Source organism: Mobula hypostoma, chromosome 29 (genome assembly GCF_963921235.1).
Source record: "Mobula hypostoma chromosome 29, sMobHyp1.1, whole genome shotgun sequence".
NCBI classification, from domain to species: domain Eukaryota; kingdom Metazoa; phylum Chordata; class Chondrichthyes; order Myliobatiformes; family Myliobatidae; genus Mobula; species Mobula hypostoma.
Window position 1 is genome coordinate 15,782,256 of NC_086125.1, and position 17,226 is coordinate 15,799,481.

Sequence of the window (17,226 nt, forward strand, 5' to 3'; positions counted from 1 at the left end):
TTTACAGATTGATAAGTGCATGGAACACTTTGAAGTGGGTGGAGTTAGAGGCAGATATGTTAGGGACATTTAAAGGCTCTTAGATAGGTACATGGATGAAAGGAAAGGAAGGGCTATATGGGTGGGGAAGGTTAGATTGATCTTGGAGCAGATTAAAGGTTTGCACTCCATTAAGGTTAAAGGGCATGCTCCAGCTGCTTCAAGCTTCATGTCTGAGAGCTCACGTTCGTTCTAAATGCTGTTTGCTTATTTTTATTGTTTGCACAATGTTTTTCCCTCTGTACATTGGGTCTTTTTTTTGAGCTCTTTTGTGGAGACGAATCTCAAGGTTTTATAATGTATGCATACTTTAATAATGTGTCTTGAACTTTGAGCTGTGTTCTTAAAGCAGGAACTACAGATCAGTTAAATGACACCTGTAATATTTCATTTTAATGTCAGATTAATCCTTCATATAGAAAATCTCAATACAATTGAGCTGTCAACAGTTTTATGAAAGTGAAATGGTGTTTGAAGATCAGAATTTTAATAGCATAGCAAGATCAAACTGATTTGTCTTTCTGGAAGTTCTAGTTAGCATGGCAGATAAAATGAACCAGTAGCTGTGAAGCATTTAGATTTTTGGTGAATATTGCCCAAGATGTAACACAAAACAACAGGCCAAGAGGTTATTGCTATGCAACCATCAAAGACATCTACTGATCCACCACCCCACCCACCCTTTGGTAAATCAGGCCACAGGCTGTGCTTCTTCTTCTTGCATTAAAAAAAAACAAAGTGTAAGGATCCAGTACAGAAAGTAGTCCACTGGTGGTCTGAAGATATAGATGAGCTTCTACACAACTGCTTTGAGTTGTGTCGAAGCTTATCCTTATTCAAATACTTAGCGTCCGATCTCAGAAAGTACATCACTGCCATCATAGATTTAATCTACAAGTGGGTATAGGATTGCATACCAAAAAAGTCAATCTGAGCATTCCCATACTGGAACCTTGGATGAACAGAGAGATATACTCCCTGTTGGAATCCAGGTCTGCAGTGTTCAAATAGGATTATCCTGATCTATACAAAAAAAAGGTAAGATTTTCATAATGCTATCAAGAATGCCAAGAGAAAATGCCAGTCCAAAACAGAGTCTCTAACCAACCATCAGTTGTGGCAAGGTTGCAAAATATAGCAGGCTACAAAACAAGGTCAGACACAAGCTAAACGCGTCTTTGCAAGTTTTGAACAGAACAAACGTGGAATGTCATTACCTGCCCTGACAATCTACAGTCACAATTCGTGAATTCATAAGGAGCCCCCTGAGATCCTGCGCTGATCAGTTGTTGGGAGTATTTACAGCCATTTTTAAACTCCCTCTACTTCAAGCGGAGGGTCCCGCTTGTTTTAATAATACCACTATCATTGCAGTACCAAAGAAAGAAAAGGCAATATGCCTTAATGACTATTGCTCAGTGTCTCTGTTATCCACCATCATGAAGTACTTTGAGAGGCTGGTCATTGCACGCACCACCACCAGTCTCTGAGACAACCTTGACCCACTGCAATTCCACTACTGCTGAAGCAGGTACAGTGGCATGCTAAAGTTTGGACACCCCTGGTCAAAATTTCTGTTACTGTGAATAGCTAAGCGAGTAAAACTTGTAGCCAGCAAGATGGCCCAAGAATCTCACAGAACTAGAAGCCTTTTGCAAGGAAGAATGGGCGAAAATCCCCCAAACAAGAATTGAAAGACATAGCTGGCTACAAAAAGCGTTTACAAACTGTGATACTTGCCAAAGGGGGTGTTACTAAGTACTGCCATGCAGGGTACCCAAACATTTGCTTCGGGCCCTTTTCCTTTTTAGTTATTTTGAAACTGTAAAAGATGGAAATAAAAATTTTCTTGTTTAAAATATTAAAGAAATGTGTCATCTTTAACTTTATGCCTTTTGGAAATCAGTTCATCTTTTACTCGCTTAGCTATTCACAGTAACAGAAATTTTGACCAGGGTGCCCAAACTTTTGCATGCCACTGTACATGATGGATGTAATCTCCCTGGCCCTATACCCATCCTTGGAGGATCAAAGTAACAAAGACATCTGTGTCAGACTATTTATTTTCGACAGCTCTGCCTTCAGTACCAGAATTTCATGCAAATTCATTTTCAAACTTCTAGACCTGGGACTTCCTTTGTAACTGGATGCTGACCAACATTCTGTAATCAGTAAGGATAGGCAGCACACATCAAAGTTGCTGGTGAACGCAGCAGGCCAGGCAGCATCTCTGCTACCTTTCCTGCTGCTTTCACCAGCAACTTTGATGTGTGTTGCTTGAATTTTCAGCATCTGCAGAATTCCTTGTGTTTGCTTTTTTGAAAGGATAGGCAGCAACACTTTTACTACAATCATCCACAACACTGGTGTCCCAAAATACTGTGTCCTCAGTCCCCTACTTTACTCCCTGTATACTTACGACCGTGTGGCTGCAATCTGCTGTGATTCCAGCTACAAGTTTGCTAATGATACCACTGTGAGACCATAAGACATTGGAGTAGAGTTAGCCTATTGAGTCTGCTCCTCCATTCTATCGTGGCTGATTTATTTTCCCCTTAATCCATTTTCCTGGAGCCATTTTGATACCCTTACTAATCAAGAATCTATCAACCTCCCCCTTAAATATACCAAATTAATTAGCCTTCACAGCCATCTGTGGCAATGAATTCCACAGGTTCACCACCTTTTGGCTAAAGAAATTCCTCATTATTTCTGTTCCAAAGCAATGACCCTGTATTCTGAGGCTCTGCCCTCTGATCCTAGACTTCCCACTATGGGAAGCATTCCCTCCACGTCCACTCTATCTAGGCCTTTCATCGTTCAATAGATCTAAATGAGATTCCCCCTACATCTTCAAAATTTCAGCCAGTAAAGGTCCAAAGCCATCTTTTGCTCTCATATGATAATGCTTTCATTTCTGGAATCATTCTTATGAACCTTCTCTGAACACCCTCCAATATCAGCACATCCTTTCTTAGATAAGGGGCCCAAAACTGCTCACAGTACTCCAAGTGAGACCTCACCAGTGTTTTTTAAAGCCTTGGCATTGCATCCTTGCAGCATGGCAGCACAGAGGTTCGTATAACACTTCACAGTACCGGCAACCTGGGTTCAATTCTCACCGCTGTCTGTAACGAGTTTGTACATTCTCCCCATGATCAGGTGGGTTTTCTTCGGTTTCCCAGTCCAAAGATGTACCGGTTGGTAGGTTAATTGGTCATTGTAAATTGTCCTGTGATTAGGCCAGTGTTAGATTAGGGTTTGCTGTGTGGTCTAGCTCGAAGAGCTAGAAATCCCTATTCGTGCTGTATCTCAACAAACATTCTAGTCCCCTTGAAATGAATGCTAATATTGCATTAAGCTTCTTCACCACTGACTCAACCTGCAAATTAACCTTTAGGGAAATATGCATGAGGACTCTTAAATGCCTTTGCATCTTGGATTTTTGAATTTTCTCCATTTAGAAAATAGTCTAAGATGTTATTCCTTCTACCAAAGTACATGACCATACATTTTCTGACACTTCCATTTTCTACTTATGCGTGATTATGTAGAATCAAGTACAATAACAACCACATGGTTATTCAATGGATTTATTGAGTATGCCTGCAAGAAAATGAATCTCAGGTTGTATATGGTGAGATATTGTATTTTGATAATAAATTTACTTTGAACTTTGAAGTCCTGCAGCCTCCCTTCTTCTTCAACACTACCTGTGTTGCTTTAAGGCCATTAAAGCTCAACTAATGAAAAACATTACCTCTGTCACAAGATCACAGTTAAGAATGGTCACTCATGGTTGCACAATTTCTGTTCTGATCAGAGTTTCTCAGATAATGAAGCAATCTGCTCGAGCATACAATAAAACATTAGCAATAAGCAGATTAAGGTTAAAATTGTCCCCACTTCCCCTAAAGATTCAATGGAATTGGCTGAACCATAAGAACACAGGATCAGAAGTCATCCATCCAACCCTTTAAATCTGCTCAACATTTATTAACATCATCTGCCTATAAGAATTCATCACCATTTGAGAGGGTCTTCATTGATTATAAACCTAAATGCACAGATAGAGATTAGCAGGTATGACATTGTGGGTAACACTAAGTTGAAAGAAGATTATAGTTGGAAGCTTAACATCCAAGGATACACATTGTATCAAAAGGACAGGCAGGTAGACAGAGGGGCTGGTGTAGCTCTGTTGGAGGAAAAAAAATGAAATCAAATCCTCAGGAAGAAATAACATCAGATCAGCAGATGTAGAATTGTTGTGGGCAGAGTTAGAAAACTGCAAGCATAAAAAGACCCTGATGGGAGTTGTATTACAGACCTCCGAACAGTGGTCAGATTGCCGGCTTTAAATTACAATGGGAGTTAGAAAAGGCATGTCAAAAGAACAGTGTTACGATAGTCATCAGGGATTTCAATATGGAGAAAAAGCAGATCCCTGGCAAAATCTTCAGCGATGTCAATGTGCTGAGGTACAAGTCCAACCAGTGATGAGTTTTCAACCTGATTCTACTAAACCGCTTAACAATTATACTACTGTTTTCTTCAAATCAAAGACTCTCATCTTTCCTTGTGTAACCTTCTCTTCAGGGCTCATATACAGGCTTGGCTCCTTTGCTAACTCTGCTAACAGCCATGTGACTCAGTGGTGAGAAGGGCACCTTTCATAAACAGTTTACGTCTGGGGTCAGTATGATTTGGGATTCAACCAAACAGGAATGTCATGATGTTCCAATTAAAGGAACTTGGATTTGAGTGAATGCTGGGTAAATACTGTTCACACACAGTTAACGGTAGCCCAGAAATGACAGATTGTGCACCAGCATAAAATTATAAAGAAAGGATATTTATCAAATTTTCAACTTTAATGAACAGTTATAGAAAAAGAAAATTAAATAGAAGTGCTGAATACAGTTGAACCAGTCCAATGTGCATGTAATGTCAGAGCTGAGACTGGAGTAGTGGGGGGTGTATCTTTTACTTATGTGATTGACCCAGAACCTGAGTGAAAGAACCTGCCACATTCCAAACTCCCCACGAAGACCCTCTTCGAATGATCAGGCTCTCTCAGGAGTATTAGCCCTTCCTCCTTGGAGCTATTCATCTCCACAGGGCACTTCTTGCTGTGGAGACTCTCCTTTCCAACAGCATTCTGCAGCATCCCTTGTGGCCTGTTCCACAGCTCCCACTTTTTTCACATCCCATAATCCCGAGTGGCTGATTCACATTCCTAAATTGGACAGTATGGGTCCTTAGCCGAAGCCAAAACACACTTTCCAGCATGGCACACTGCTTTAAAAGAAAACTGCTAATACAAACTACCTCACAGCATAGCTATAGAAATCTTCACCAGGGCATGACATTCGTCTCTGAAATTTGGCTCCTTTCACCATCATTGGACCAGGATTATTATAATGTCCAGAGTGAAGATCTTCTAGAATCCAAATGGAGCACCATTTACCAAGTGTTTAAGTGTCATTTGATAGCAGTGCCACATTCCATTTTGCAGATTGCAGTTGGACAATTTGGACATTTTGCTTGGATTGGATTGTCCCTGCTTTTTCTTTTCCCACAATTCTTAATGCCACTGTTATAACAGTGCTTGGATTAAAGCATGGATAGATCTGGAGACCCATCTTTAGTCTACAATCAACACCTGAGCCTTTGACTCTCTTTTTCTTGATGTCCTTCTGAGTGAACATACCTCTGAGTGTAGTATGCTGTATCAGTTAGCTTCTTGTCATCCTTGTGTTTAAGCTTTACCATGTTGGCACCTCAATTTTTAGATATGTTTGGTTCAGGCATACTCTTTGACAGTAGGAACAGAATTAGATATGTGACTTAATAACTGTTGAATGAGGAATATGCTGGGCCACGAACTTGTACGTTGTGGTGTATAGTTCTGGTGCTTCATGGATGTTCAATTTTGACCTGCTGAGCCTGTTCCAATTAGCACAGTTCTAGTGCTATGTCCCTCAAAGGTTGTCCTTGGTATGTAGCACCTAGCAGACTGGTAACTATTAAAATGGTTGATGTTTGATCATTAGAAAGAATCAGGGATAGATTTTTTGGTTCTTCAAATCTGCTCCTTCATGTAATAAGATTAGGAAACATCTACCTCAGTTTCAAGTTATTTACTCTCCATCCCCTTTCCCCTAATATCCCTAATGATCTTTGCTTTGAATATTTTCAACAGCAAGCATACACAGCTATCTGCAGTGTAAATTTGTAAAAGTTCACAATTCCTTTTAACTGGGATGGGTGGAGGTGGGGGTGGGGCTTTTGTTAAATCCAAAATGACTATACCTTTATTTTAAGATATTGACATTAGTCATTACTCATTCCTGCCAGAGAAATATTGCTACCTTACCAAACCAGGCAAGAATTTTGCATGCCTCTCCACCCATTTGTTTTTTCACTAGCCAGCACATGCTTACTCTTGGCATTATTGTTTTTCAGTGAGGCAAGCTTTTTATAGTGTTCTAGAAATAAATATTCAGCATTTTAGTATGAGATTAAACCTCATTTCCTCTGCAAAGCCATGTAATAGTGTCAACATTAGGTTGATCTGATAACATGATGCTATCAGTAAAATATTTATCTTTCTGTTAAGTCTGGTACAATATATGTCTTTGCAATTTTCTTTATAGAATGAAACTGATGGAAGTTTATTAGATCTGAAGACTCTGGTTGAGAACCAACTACAGACCACCATGGTAAGTGGTATTTATTTTATGTTGGTTGGTTTGACATGTGACAATGGGACCCATGAAATCATGCTTAAAATTTTTCAAACAGGACTGATAGAAAAAACACCTTGAACTTTTTCTAATGTATTCTGTAATGACTTCTTGGGTTCAGGATGAATTATTCCTGAAAGCATATTACTAAGAGCCACTGTTAAGAAATTCTAACCATATGTAGTGAGTCATTGACAAAATGTACCTGGCTTAAAAGGGCAATCTGAGCAAGACTGAAGACTTTATTCTTTATTTTGGGGATAATTAAAAAGGATCCCTTGAGTATCTGCTCCATTCGACTGATCAGGGGAAAATCTTGATTATACATCTCATTGCAAAAAGTTACCCACCTGAATTAAGGAAGTAATTTTGTAGGCCCTGACACTTCAAGCACATGTGTATCGAAGTACTTTTTAAGTATGATTATTTCTGCCTCTTCTCCCATTTCTGTTACTGAATTCCAGATGCCCCCCCCCCATCAAACTATGGGTGAAACCATCTATCCTGACCTGTCCTCTAATCTTAGTTGTATTTATGTGGATTTTGGCCCCTTGGCTGAAGGAGATGGTCCTCTCATATCAAGATCCCGCAATTCTGCTTTAGTTTTTTCTGTTCCCAAGGAAACAATCCTAGTTTATTTGATTTTCAGATGGCTACAATTTTCCAATCCTGCTGTTATTGTATACCTGCTCTATACCCTCTCCAATGCCTTCACATCTTTCTTCTTTACCCAGAACTGTGCACAGTAATGAGCTGTTTTCAATCCAGTGTGCTATACAGCTCTAGCATAACCTCTCAACTCTTCTGAATTGCACCTAATTAAGTAAAGTATTACAGGTGACCTTTTAACCGCCCACCTTCATTGACTTATGCTGACATATATTCCAACTTCCCTCCGTTCCTTCACATCACTAAGTTTTGTCACATTTGTTGTCTTATACATCACAAAATGTATTAATTCACTACACTAGTTTAAATTGTATCTGGTCTGCTTAGGAGACCAACAATCGACCATGCTCATTGCTCCTACTGCCTGCAATTAGCAGTCATCAGAAATGAAAATAAAAGCCATATTCTGTCACAAATCCACAATTCAAGGAGCCATTTTCTAACTGGTTGTCCCTATTGACCATTACCAATTTCTAAAGGTGCACCACTGAGGGTATCCTACCTGCATGCATCACAGCTTGGTATGGCAACTGTTCTGCTCAAAACTGCAAAAGTGCAGAGTTGCGGACTTAGTTCAACCTCCTCTCTTATCTACACTTCTCACTGCCTTAGTAAAGCAGCCACATAATCAAAGACAGTATCCACCCCAGACACTCTCTCTTCTTGCCCTTACCATTAGTTAAAAGATATGTAAGCCTGATAGCATGTACCAGCAATCTTGAGGACAGCTTCCATCCCATTGTCATAAAATTGTTTTATCTTGTATGATAAGAGGAGCTCTTGGCTTCACTGTCTCTCTCATCATGGCTTTGTACCTCATTGTCTGCCTGGACTGCACTCTTTCTGTAACTAAGGCTATGTCCACACTACGCCGGATAGTTTTGAAAACAAAGCCTTTTCTCTTCGTTTTGACCCTCCGTCCACATTGAACCCGCGTTTTCATCCCCTGAAAACGGAGCTTTTCTAAAACACTCTCCAGAGTGTGTAAATTTGAAAACGATTGTTGCGCGTTGTAGTGTGGACGGGGTGAACGGAGATATTTAAAAACGCTGTCGTGACAACACCACAACAACAATGCTTTTTCTGCTTCTGCTTGGTACTGCGCAAGCACTGCCGGATGGCTGTTATAACATGCAGTCGGTGTGAATGGCATGAGAGTTAACTTGTAAAGTGAACTTTTTTGACTACAGTATTTAAAAACGCTGTCATGACGTGCCGGAACAGATGGCGGCAGCGCGGCATTTCGTTGTTTTCTTGAACGCAACCCCCCACATAACCTAACAATTTCAGAACAGATGACAACGAGACTGAAGCCAGAAGAGTTAGAAATGTACTCACCAAATACTTTGACCCATAGCTTACTGAATAAATAAGTATACTCACTTTGCCCTGTTTTCTGTCCTTGCTTGTATGAAGGTGGTTTACCTATTTATGCAAGTACTTCTCTGACAATAGATGTGTAACAGCCTAATGTAACGTTGTATTGAAATACAAGATAACACTGATGCTGACATGTTTTATACATTTAACAAGGTGCTTTATTAATTCAACAGAGTTAGTCAGTTTTTCAATGTTCGTCGTCAGCCGGGTCATACTGTCCGTGAACTCCCTGTCGGTTGTCTCCATACACTCCAGTATTTGTTGTTTTTTAGTTTTAAGTCCTCCTGCGCGAGAGCCAACAGCAATTCCTTTAAAGCTTTTCTAGTCTGTAACTGGACAAACGCGCACCAAGTATACCATTTCCTCTTCACTTGTTTTCTGTGTGTCCTGTGCATGCCCAGAAGAAGGAGGTTCACCCAAATATCCATTCTAATGTGGACGGAGATATTTTGAAAAACGCTTGGTGTGGTCGCTTGTCATTTTTACTCGAAACTGGCGTTTTCAAAATTATCGGGTCTAGTGTGGACGTAGCCTAATACTATCTTCTGCATTGTTATTGCTTTTCTCTTGTATCACTTTGGTGTAGTGATGGGATGAAATGATTTGTGTGGGTAGTATACATTACAAAGTTTTTCACAGTACCTCAGTCACGTGACAATAATAACCCAATTCCCAATGTGGGCCTTCTGGGGAGAGATATTGTGCACCTTTATGTTGCCTCCACTCCAGTGCCCTGCACTATTCTCTTATGCTAAAATATTAGGAGATATTTAGAATTCTGGATGGAAATACTTGCCATCCTGAACTCTTTAATACAAAATTCCACATGAGGAAATTTCTCTCTATCTCGGTCCTAAATGTGCGTACACTTTATTTTGAGATGGGGTGCAGAGTTCTAGTTTCACTAGCCACTTCTCATCATCTTCTCTATTAAGTCACTTAAGAATTTTATATGCTCGAGTAATATCTCCTCTCCTAACCACTTCTATTTATTTATTCTAATGTGGTAAAACATCCAAAGGTAATTTAACCGGAATATTATCATTAGAAAAATTGATATTGAACCACAAAATGGTACTCAGATAATATCCAAAAGCTTGGTCAGAGATAAGTTTTTAAAAAATAAAGGTGTTAGGTGTGTGGTGGTAGAAAGAGACAAGCTGTAACTTTTACAAAGTCATAACCGGATTAGTAGCATAATGACATGGATTACATGAAGTGATATGCATGTAGGCTACTCTGTCAGTATATTGTTCTCAACATTGAAAATTTAAAAAAAAACTGAGAATAAAGATAATGGCACAGTATTAGGAGAGAGATGCCTGCCTCACAATGACCCTTGTTCAGTTTTGATTTCTGTTGCTGTTCCTGTGGAGTTTGCAGGAACTTCCTATGACTACATGAGCACTTCAGTTTCCTCCTGTGGCCCAAAGCTGTGTGTGGGGGAGGTGGTGTTAAAGTAACTGTCTACTGTATCTTGTCGCCTGTGTAAAGGTGAATGATCGAAACTGAGGTAATTGAAGGAAATGCAGGGAGAATAGGCTGCAAGAAAAATCATTGATGTGCAGGTGCTGGCACAAATTTGGTGCACTGACATTCTATGTTGTAAAGAGAGAGTAATAGTCACCTGGCCCTTTGAGCTTGCTCTACCATTTCTCAAAACCATGGCTGATCTAGTACCTCAGCACCACATTTCTACACCATTCTCAAATCCCTTCTGTTTTGACCAGCGGCCAATCTGGACATCGGAAGTTTTGAGAAGAGGGGACTTCAATCAGGTCCACTGCCTGAGTACAAAAGGCAGCAGTGGGTCACTACAGTGAAAAAGAGCTTTGACCAGCAACCAATTGGTGTACGGGATGGATGAGCAAGAGCAAATTAAAGGAAGGCAAGGTCAAGCACAGCAGCTGTCGTCTCAGTGGACAGAGTCAGAGTGGTGAACTTGTGGCCTCAGCTCTTCAAGACTGAAGTAAAGAGAGGATTCAGTCAGAGAAAACAAAGACAAGAAAAGATCTAGGTTATTTTTTTCCATCCTTCTTTATATCTGCTCAGCTAGGATAGTAGAGATGCCAGGCAGGATAGCTGAATGCTCCTTTTGCAGGATGTGTGAAGGCAAGGAGACCTCTCGTGTCCCTGATGACTGCTACTGCGAGAAGTGCATCCAGCTGAACTTCGGATCATTCTGTAGCCTGAGGGAGTGATAGATAGGACATATAGAGAGGTAGTTACCCCCCAAGGTACAGGACACAGGAAACTGGGTGACAGTCAGGAAGAGGAAAGAGGTTAAAGAGCTAGTGTGGAGTACCCCGTGGCCATCCCTCTCAACCACAGGAGGGGCGGGGAGGGTGTGGATGACTAACAGAGTAAGGTCACAGTCGTTGGGTCTCTGTCATGGAGTCTGCTTCTGTGACTCAGAAGAGAAAGGAGAAGAAGAGGCATGCTGTGGTGATAGGGGATTTATTTGTTCGGGGAATGGACAGGAGGTTCTGTGGACGAGAATGAGAATAACAGATAGTGTGTTGCCTCCCAGTTGCCAGGGTCCGGGATATCTCATATTGAGTCCTCATTATTCTTAGGTGGGAGTGTGTACATTCATGGTCCATGTAGGTACCAATGACATGGGTAGGATGAGTGACGAGGTTCTGTGTAGGGAGTTCAGGGAGTTAGATGCTAAGGTTAGGACCTCCAGGGGTGTGATCTCAGGGTTGCTATCTGTGCCGCATGCTAGTGAGACATATACAGTTTAAGACATGGCTAAAGAGTTGGTGTAGGAGGGAGGGCATGAGATCTTTGGATCATTGGGCTCCCTTCCAAGGAAGGTGGAACCTGTACAGAAGGGATGGTTTGCACCTGTACTAGAGGGAGAATAATAGCCCTAGTTGGAAGGTTTGTTAATGCTACACGGTGGGGTTTAAACTAAAGTTGCAGGGGGATGGGAACCAGAGTGCCAGAACAGATAGTGGAGTGTTTGTGGAGGTAAATACTGGTGAGGCCTCAGACAAAGTTAGGAATCAAAAGGTTGAGCATGGTACAACTAGTGCCCTGAGCCACATATATTTCAATGCACGAAGTACTGTAGAAAAGGCAGATAATGGTACTGAAGGTTAGGTAGCTGGTTTACAAATAGAGGCAATATGTACTGTAGTGAGAAGAGGCTATTGATAGGGCAAAATTGCAGACAACAGTATGAGTTGCAACAAAAAAGATGGACAAAATCGAAAAGGGTCAATACAGGACTGAAGTTATTGTATTAGAATGCACACACTAGACGGAATAAGGTAGGTGAACTTGCAGCACGGTTGCAGATTAGCAGGTATGATGATGTAGGCATCACTGAATCAAGGCTGAAAGAAGATTATAGCTGGGAGCTTAATGTCCAAGGATACACATTCTAATGGAAGGACAGACAGGAAGGCAGAGGGGGCAGCTCTATTGGTAAAAAATGAAATCAAATCATTAGAAAGAGGTGACAGGGTCAGAAGGTGTTGAATCATTGTGGACAGAGCTAAGGAACTGCAAGGGTAAAAAGACCTCCATGCAGTTGCAAGGATATGGCCTACAAATTACAATGAGAGATAGAAAATGCTTGCCAAAAGAGCAATGTTACAATAGTCATGGGGCGGTCTTCAATATACAGATAGATTAGGAAAATCAGGTTGGTGCTGGATTCTAGGAGGGGGAATTTCTAGAGTGCCTATGAGATGGCTTTTTAGAGCAGATCTTCACTGAGCCCATTACGGGATCAGCTATTCTGGATTGGGTGTTGTGCTATGAATCAGAATTGATTAGAGAGCTTAAGGTAAAAGAATTCTTCGGGGAAAGTGATCAAATTCGCCCTGAAACTTGAGAAGGAGAAGCTAAAGTCAGATGTATCAGTATTATAGTGGAGAAAAGGGAGTTAAAGAGGCACGAGAAAGGAGTTGACCAGCATTGATTAGAAAAGAACACTGGCAGGGATGATGGCAGCACAGCAGTGGCTGGAGGTTCTGGAAACAATTCAAAAGACACAGGATATGTACATCCAAAAGAGGAAGAACTATTCTAGAGGAAAGATGACATAACTGTAGCTAACAAGGGAAGTCAAAGCCAACATAAAAGCCAAAGAGATAGCATATATTAGAGCAAGAATTCACGGGAAGTTAGAGGATTCGGAAGCTTTTAAAAACCACCAGAGGGCAACTAAAAAAATCATTAAGATGGTGAAGATGGAATACAAAAGTAAGTTAGCAAATAATATTAAAGAGAATACCAAAAGTTTCTTGAGATACATAAAGTGTAAAATAGAGGCAAGAGTGGATATTGGACCATTGGAAAACTATGGGGGACAACAAAATGGTGGATGAACTGAATTCAGTCATACACTAGCAATATGGTGGAAGTTCCAGGTGTCAGGGGTCATGAAGTGTGTGAAGTTACCATAACTAGAAGGAAGGTTCTTGGGAAACTAAAAGGTCTGAAGGTAGATAAATCATCTGGACTAGATGGTGTACACCCCAGGGTTCTGAAAGAGGTAGCAGAGGAGATTGTGGAGGCATTAATAATGATCTTCCAAGAATCAGTAGATTCTGGACTGTTCCGGAAGGCTGGAAAATTGCAAATGTCTCTCCACTCTTAAAGAAGGGAGAGAGGCAGAAGAAAGGAAACAATAGGCCAATTAGTCGACCTCAGTGGTTGGGAAGATGTTGGAGTTGATTATTAAGGATAAGGTCTCTGGGTACTTGGGGGCACATGATAAAGTGGGCCATAGTTACCACGGTTTCCGCAAGGAAAAATTTTGCCTGAGAAATATGTTGGAATTATTTGAAAAAGTAACGAGCAGGATAGACAAAGGAGAATCAGTTGATGTTGTGTACTTGGATATTCAGAAGGCCTTTGACAAGGTACCACACAAGAGCTACAAGCTACAAGCCCATGATATTACAGGAAAGATTCTAGCATGGATAAAGCAGTGACTGATGGGCAGGAACTAAAGAGTGGGAATAAAGGGAGCCTTTTCTGGTTGCTGCCAGTGACTAGCGGCATTCCACAGGGGGCTATGTTGGGACTAGTTATTTTTAGGTTATATGTCAATGATATGGATGATAGATTTGATGGCGTTGTAGCAAAATTTGCGGACGGTATGAAGATAGGTGGAGGGCAGGTAGTTTTGAGCAAGTAGAGAGGCTACAGAAGGACTTGAACAGATTAGGAGGATGGGCAAAGAAAGGCAAATGGAATATAGTGTCGGGAAGTGTATGGTCATGCACTTCAATAGAAGAACTGAAAGGGTTGATTATTTTCTAAATGGAGAGAAAATACAAAAAAACTGAGGTGCAAAGGGACTTCCCCAAAGGTTAATTTGCAGGTTGAGTCTGTGGTGAGGAAGGCAAATGCAATGTTGGAATTCATTTCAAGAGAACTAGAATATAAAAGCAGGGATGTAATGTTGAAACTTTAGAAAGCACTGGGGAGGCATCACTTGGGGTATTTTAAGTAGTTTTGGGCCCCTTATCTTGGACAGGATGTGCTGAAACTGGAGAAGGTTCAAAGGAGGTTTACAAAAATGATTCCAGGATTGAGAGAGTTCTCATATAAAGAGTATTTGATGGCTCTCGGCCTGTATTCACTGGAATTGAGAAGAAAGAAGGGTGACCTCATTGAAACCTATTGAATGGTGAGACCTTGATAGAGTGGATATGGAGGGGATGTTTCCTCTGTATGGTGGGAGAGTCTAAGACCAGAGGGCACAGTCTCAGAATAGAGGGGCGTCCTTTTAGAACGAAAAGGAAGAGGAATTCCTTTAGCCAGAGAGTGGTGAATCTGTGGAATTCTTTGCCACAGGCAACTGTGGAGGCCGTCTTGATGTATATTTAAAGCAGAGGTTGATAGATTCTTGATTGGTCTGGGCATGAAGGGATACAGGGAGAAGGCAGCAGATTGGGGCTGAGAGGAAAATTGCATCAGCCATGATGAAATGATGGAGCAGACTTGCTGGGCCAAATAGCCTACATCTGTTACTATATCTTATGATCTTTGTCTAGAAATCCATTGAAATCTCTTCTCAATGCGTTTTGTATTCACTGTTCTTCTGAAACAGTGTGGTTTCCTCTGCCTCCGTTGGAGGATTCTGCCAGCCTATTCCTAGTACTTAGCATGCACTCATGCCTTGCCAGCACTCTGGTAGCAAACACGGACTGGCTATATTGTGTTGTGATCCTTTGAGTGCAGCTAGAGATGTGAGCCAAGATGCCACTAACTAAGGAAGCTTGATCCTCCAAAGTCTGCTGCTCTTGAAACTGAAATAAGGTGCACTAAGGAACTAATGGAAGTATTTTTGGGGCCATCTGTAATGACTTTTAAAATGTGGTTGAGATTTTTCAAGCAGCATTATGGTGATTGTTAATGCTCTGTAATATCAAGAAAACAGCAAAGATGACTTTTTAGCTATATCCAAAATAGTTTGTTCTCATGATATTACTTGCAATGTTTCATGAGTTAAACTATTAATTTTATAAAATACTGCAATATAGGCTTGCTCATAAAATGAAAAATCTGTGGATTAAAGGGTAATAGTAACGATACAGGATATACTTACGGGCATAAAAAGGATGATGTAGTAAATAGTTGATTCTTGGACAGAAATGGTGAGTAGTGACACAGGTAGTAGGACTCCATTACTAAATACATATTACTAATTGGATGAACAAAGAACCATTTCAAAATGTGCATAACTTTTAGTCTATTCACGTTCTTCTTACTATTCCATAGTAAATAACAAGAAGGATGTGAACAGACTAAGAGGATAGATCGGCTGGTGAAATAGGTGGTTGTATGACAGATGCATTCTTTGCTACAAACTGGTACATTTTGTTGGAGAAATCTAGGAAAGCAGTAGAATAAAAGATTCAGGAACTGAGAGGTGCAGGTATGTTTTGTGCACAGGTATGTGAAGGTGACAGGGCTGGTTGAGGAAACAACTAAAATTTGGAACCTGGGCTTTGGCAGTCATTTGAGTACAAAAGAAAAGAAATGATGTTGAATCTCTACAAAGCTATAGTTTATTTGCAGCTAAAGTAGAAATTTAGTGTCCATTTTTGCCAGAGGTAAGAAACTTTAATTGTATGGACAGCCTGTGGATCTTGGATCTTTCTCTAAAGAATGGAGGAAATGAAGAGGTATTTTTGTAGATGTATTCAAAATTAAGATGTGCCCAGACAGAATAAAACCAATCATCTGAGAGCTGAGAACCAAGAATACAGATTCAAGGCAGTAACCTTGTGGAACAGTGATCAAAGTAGATTGGCTCATGCCTTTAGAAATGAAAATAAACTGATAAGTGAGGGACAAGAGAATTGCAGGGTTATGAGGAAAGGACAAGAGAGTGGTGGTGAGTGGAATGCTTGTGAAAAGAGCTGACATAGATTCACGAGTTCATACTGTCCTGATACCATGTGATGATTTTGTGACTCTGCATTCAAGATGAGATTTCTGCACAGGCCTTTTACTACTCATTTGGCTGACCAGTTCTTGTCTCCCTGCAGTATTTCACAGTTCTAGTAGCCAGGTTAGCAGATGATCCCCAGAATTTTTTGTTTGTTTCAGTTCCTAAAATCCAGATTGCTGATTTTTTTTTATCATGCCCCTATTTTCTGAAGCTTCTGTCCTTAACTATCTGTGAATTCAGAAGTTTGATTTTTGTAGAAGCCTGTTGTAGACTTTAGGTAAATTTTGCATTGTTTTAAATTTGTCTTTCTGTGTCATATAGTTTAGTCAAAAACAACAACATAAAATGATAATTAGAAAAGGGTGAAAACTATAAAACTATTAAATAAATTATTTAACATTAAGTTAAATGTTTTCCTGCGATAACAAACATGGTAACTTTGCACTAAGTGGAATGCCGATTCCCTCCAGCCTTCAGGCTAATGCCAGGAAGGCTGGATCAGAAATAAGCTGGACAAGAAGTGAGTTGATATTTACCTTCTTAGCTATTATACAGAACATTATCAAGGCAGTCAGACAATGTGGACATCTTAACAGAAACAGTCCTGACTAGATTGGAGAAGTGAAAGGCCTTCTATTAGTTTACCCAACCAGAGTTTGGGATGCTTCAACATTCACCAACCAGACCACAGGTGAGTAAGCACTTTCCTTAGATGAGCTTCATACCTTAAAGTTAAATGAGTAGGGAACCTCTGTATGGGTTTTCATGGATTTGGAGTCTACAGTGATGGCCTTTTAAACTTTATGGACTGAATTATTGGTAAAAGTTGCTGGTGAACGCAGCAGGCTAGGCGGCATCTCTAGGAAGAGGTACAGTCAACGTTTCAGGCCGAGACCCTTCGTCAGGACTAACTGAAAGAAGAGTGAGTAAGAGATTTGAAAATGGGAGGGGGAGGGGGAGATCCAA

General features: G+C 40.5%; 1 protein-coding gene across 5 annotated transcripts in view; it reads left to right on the forward strand.

The window, feature by feature from the left end:
- Window positions 1–17,226, forward strand: part of pnpla6 (patatin-like phospholipase domain containing 6) — a 203,812-nt gene that overhangs the window by 20,858 nt on the left and 165,728 nt on the right. For 4 of the 5 annotated variants that reach the window (XM_063035875.1, XM_063035872.1, XM_063035871.1 and 1 more), the window contains one exon: window positions 6,699–6,764. In XM_063035875.1, the coding sequence (XP_062891945.1) occupies window positions 6,762–6,764 (3 nt within the window). In that variant the 5' untranslated portion in view covers window positions 6,699–6,761. Of the gene's footprint in view, window positions 1–6,698; window positions 6,765–16,691; window positions 16,952–17,226 lie in introns of those variants that run through there. The other variant, XM_063035874.1, reaches the window with a different exon arrangement.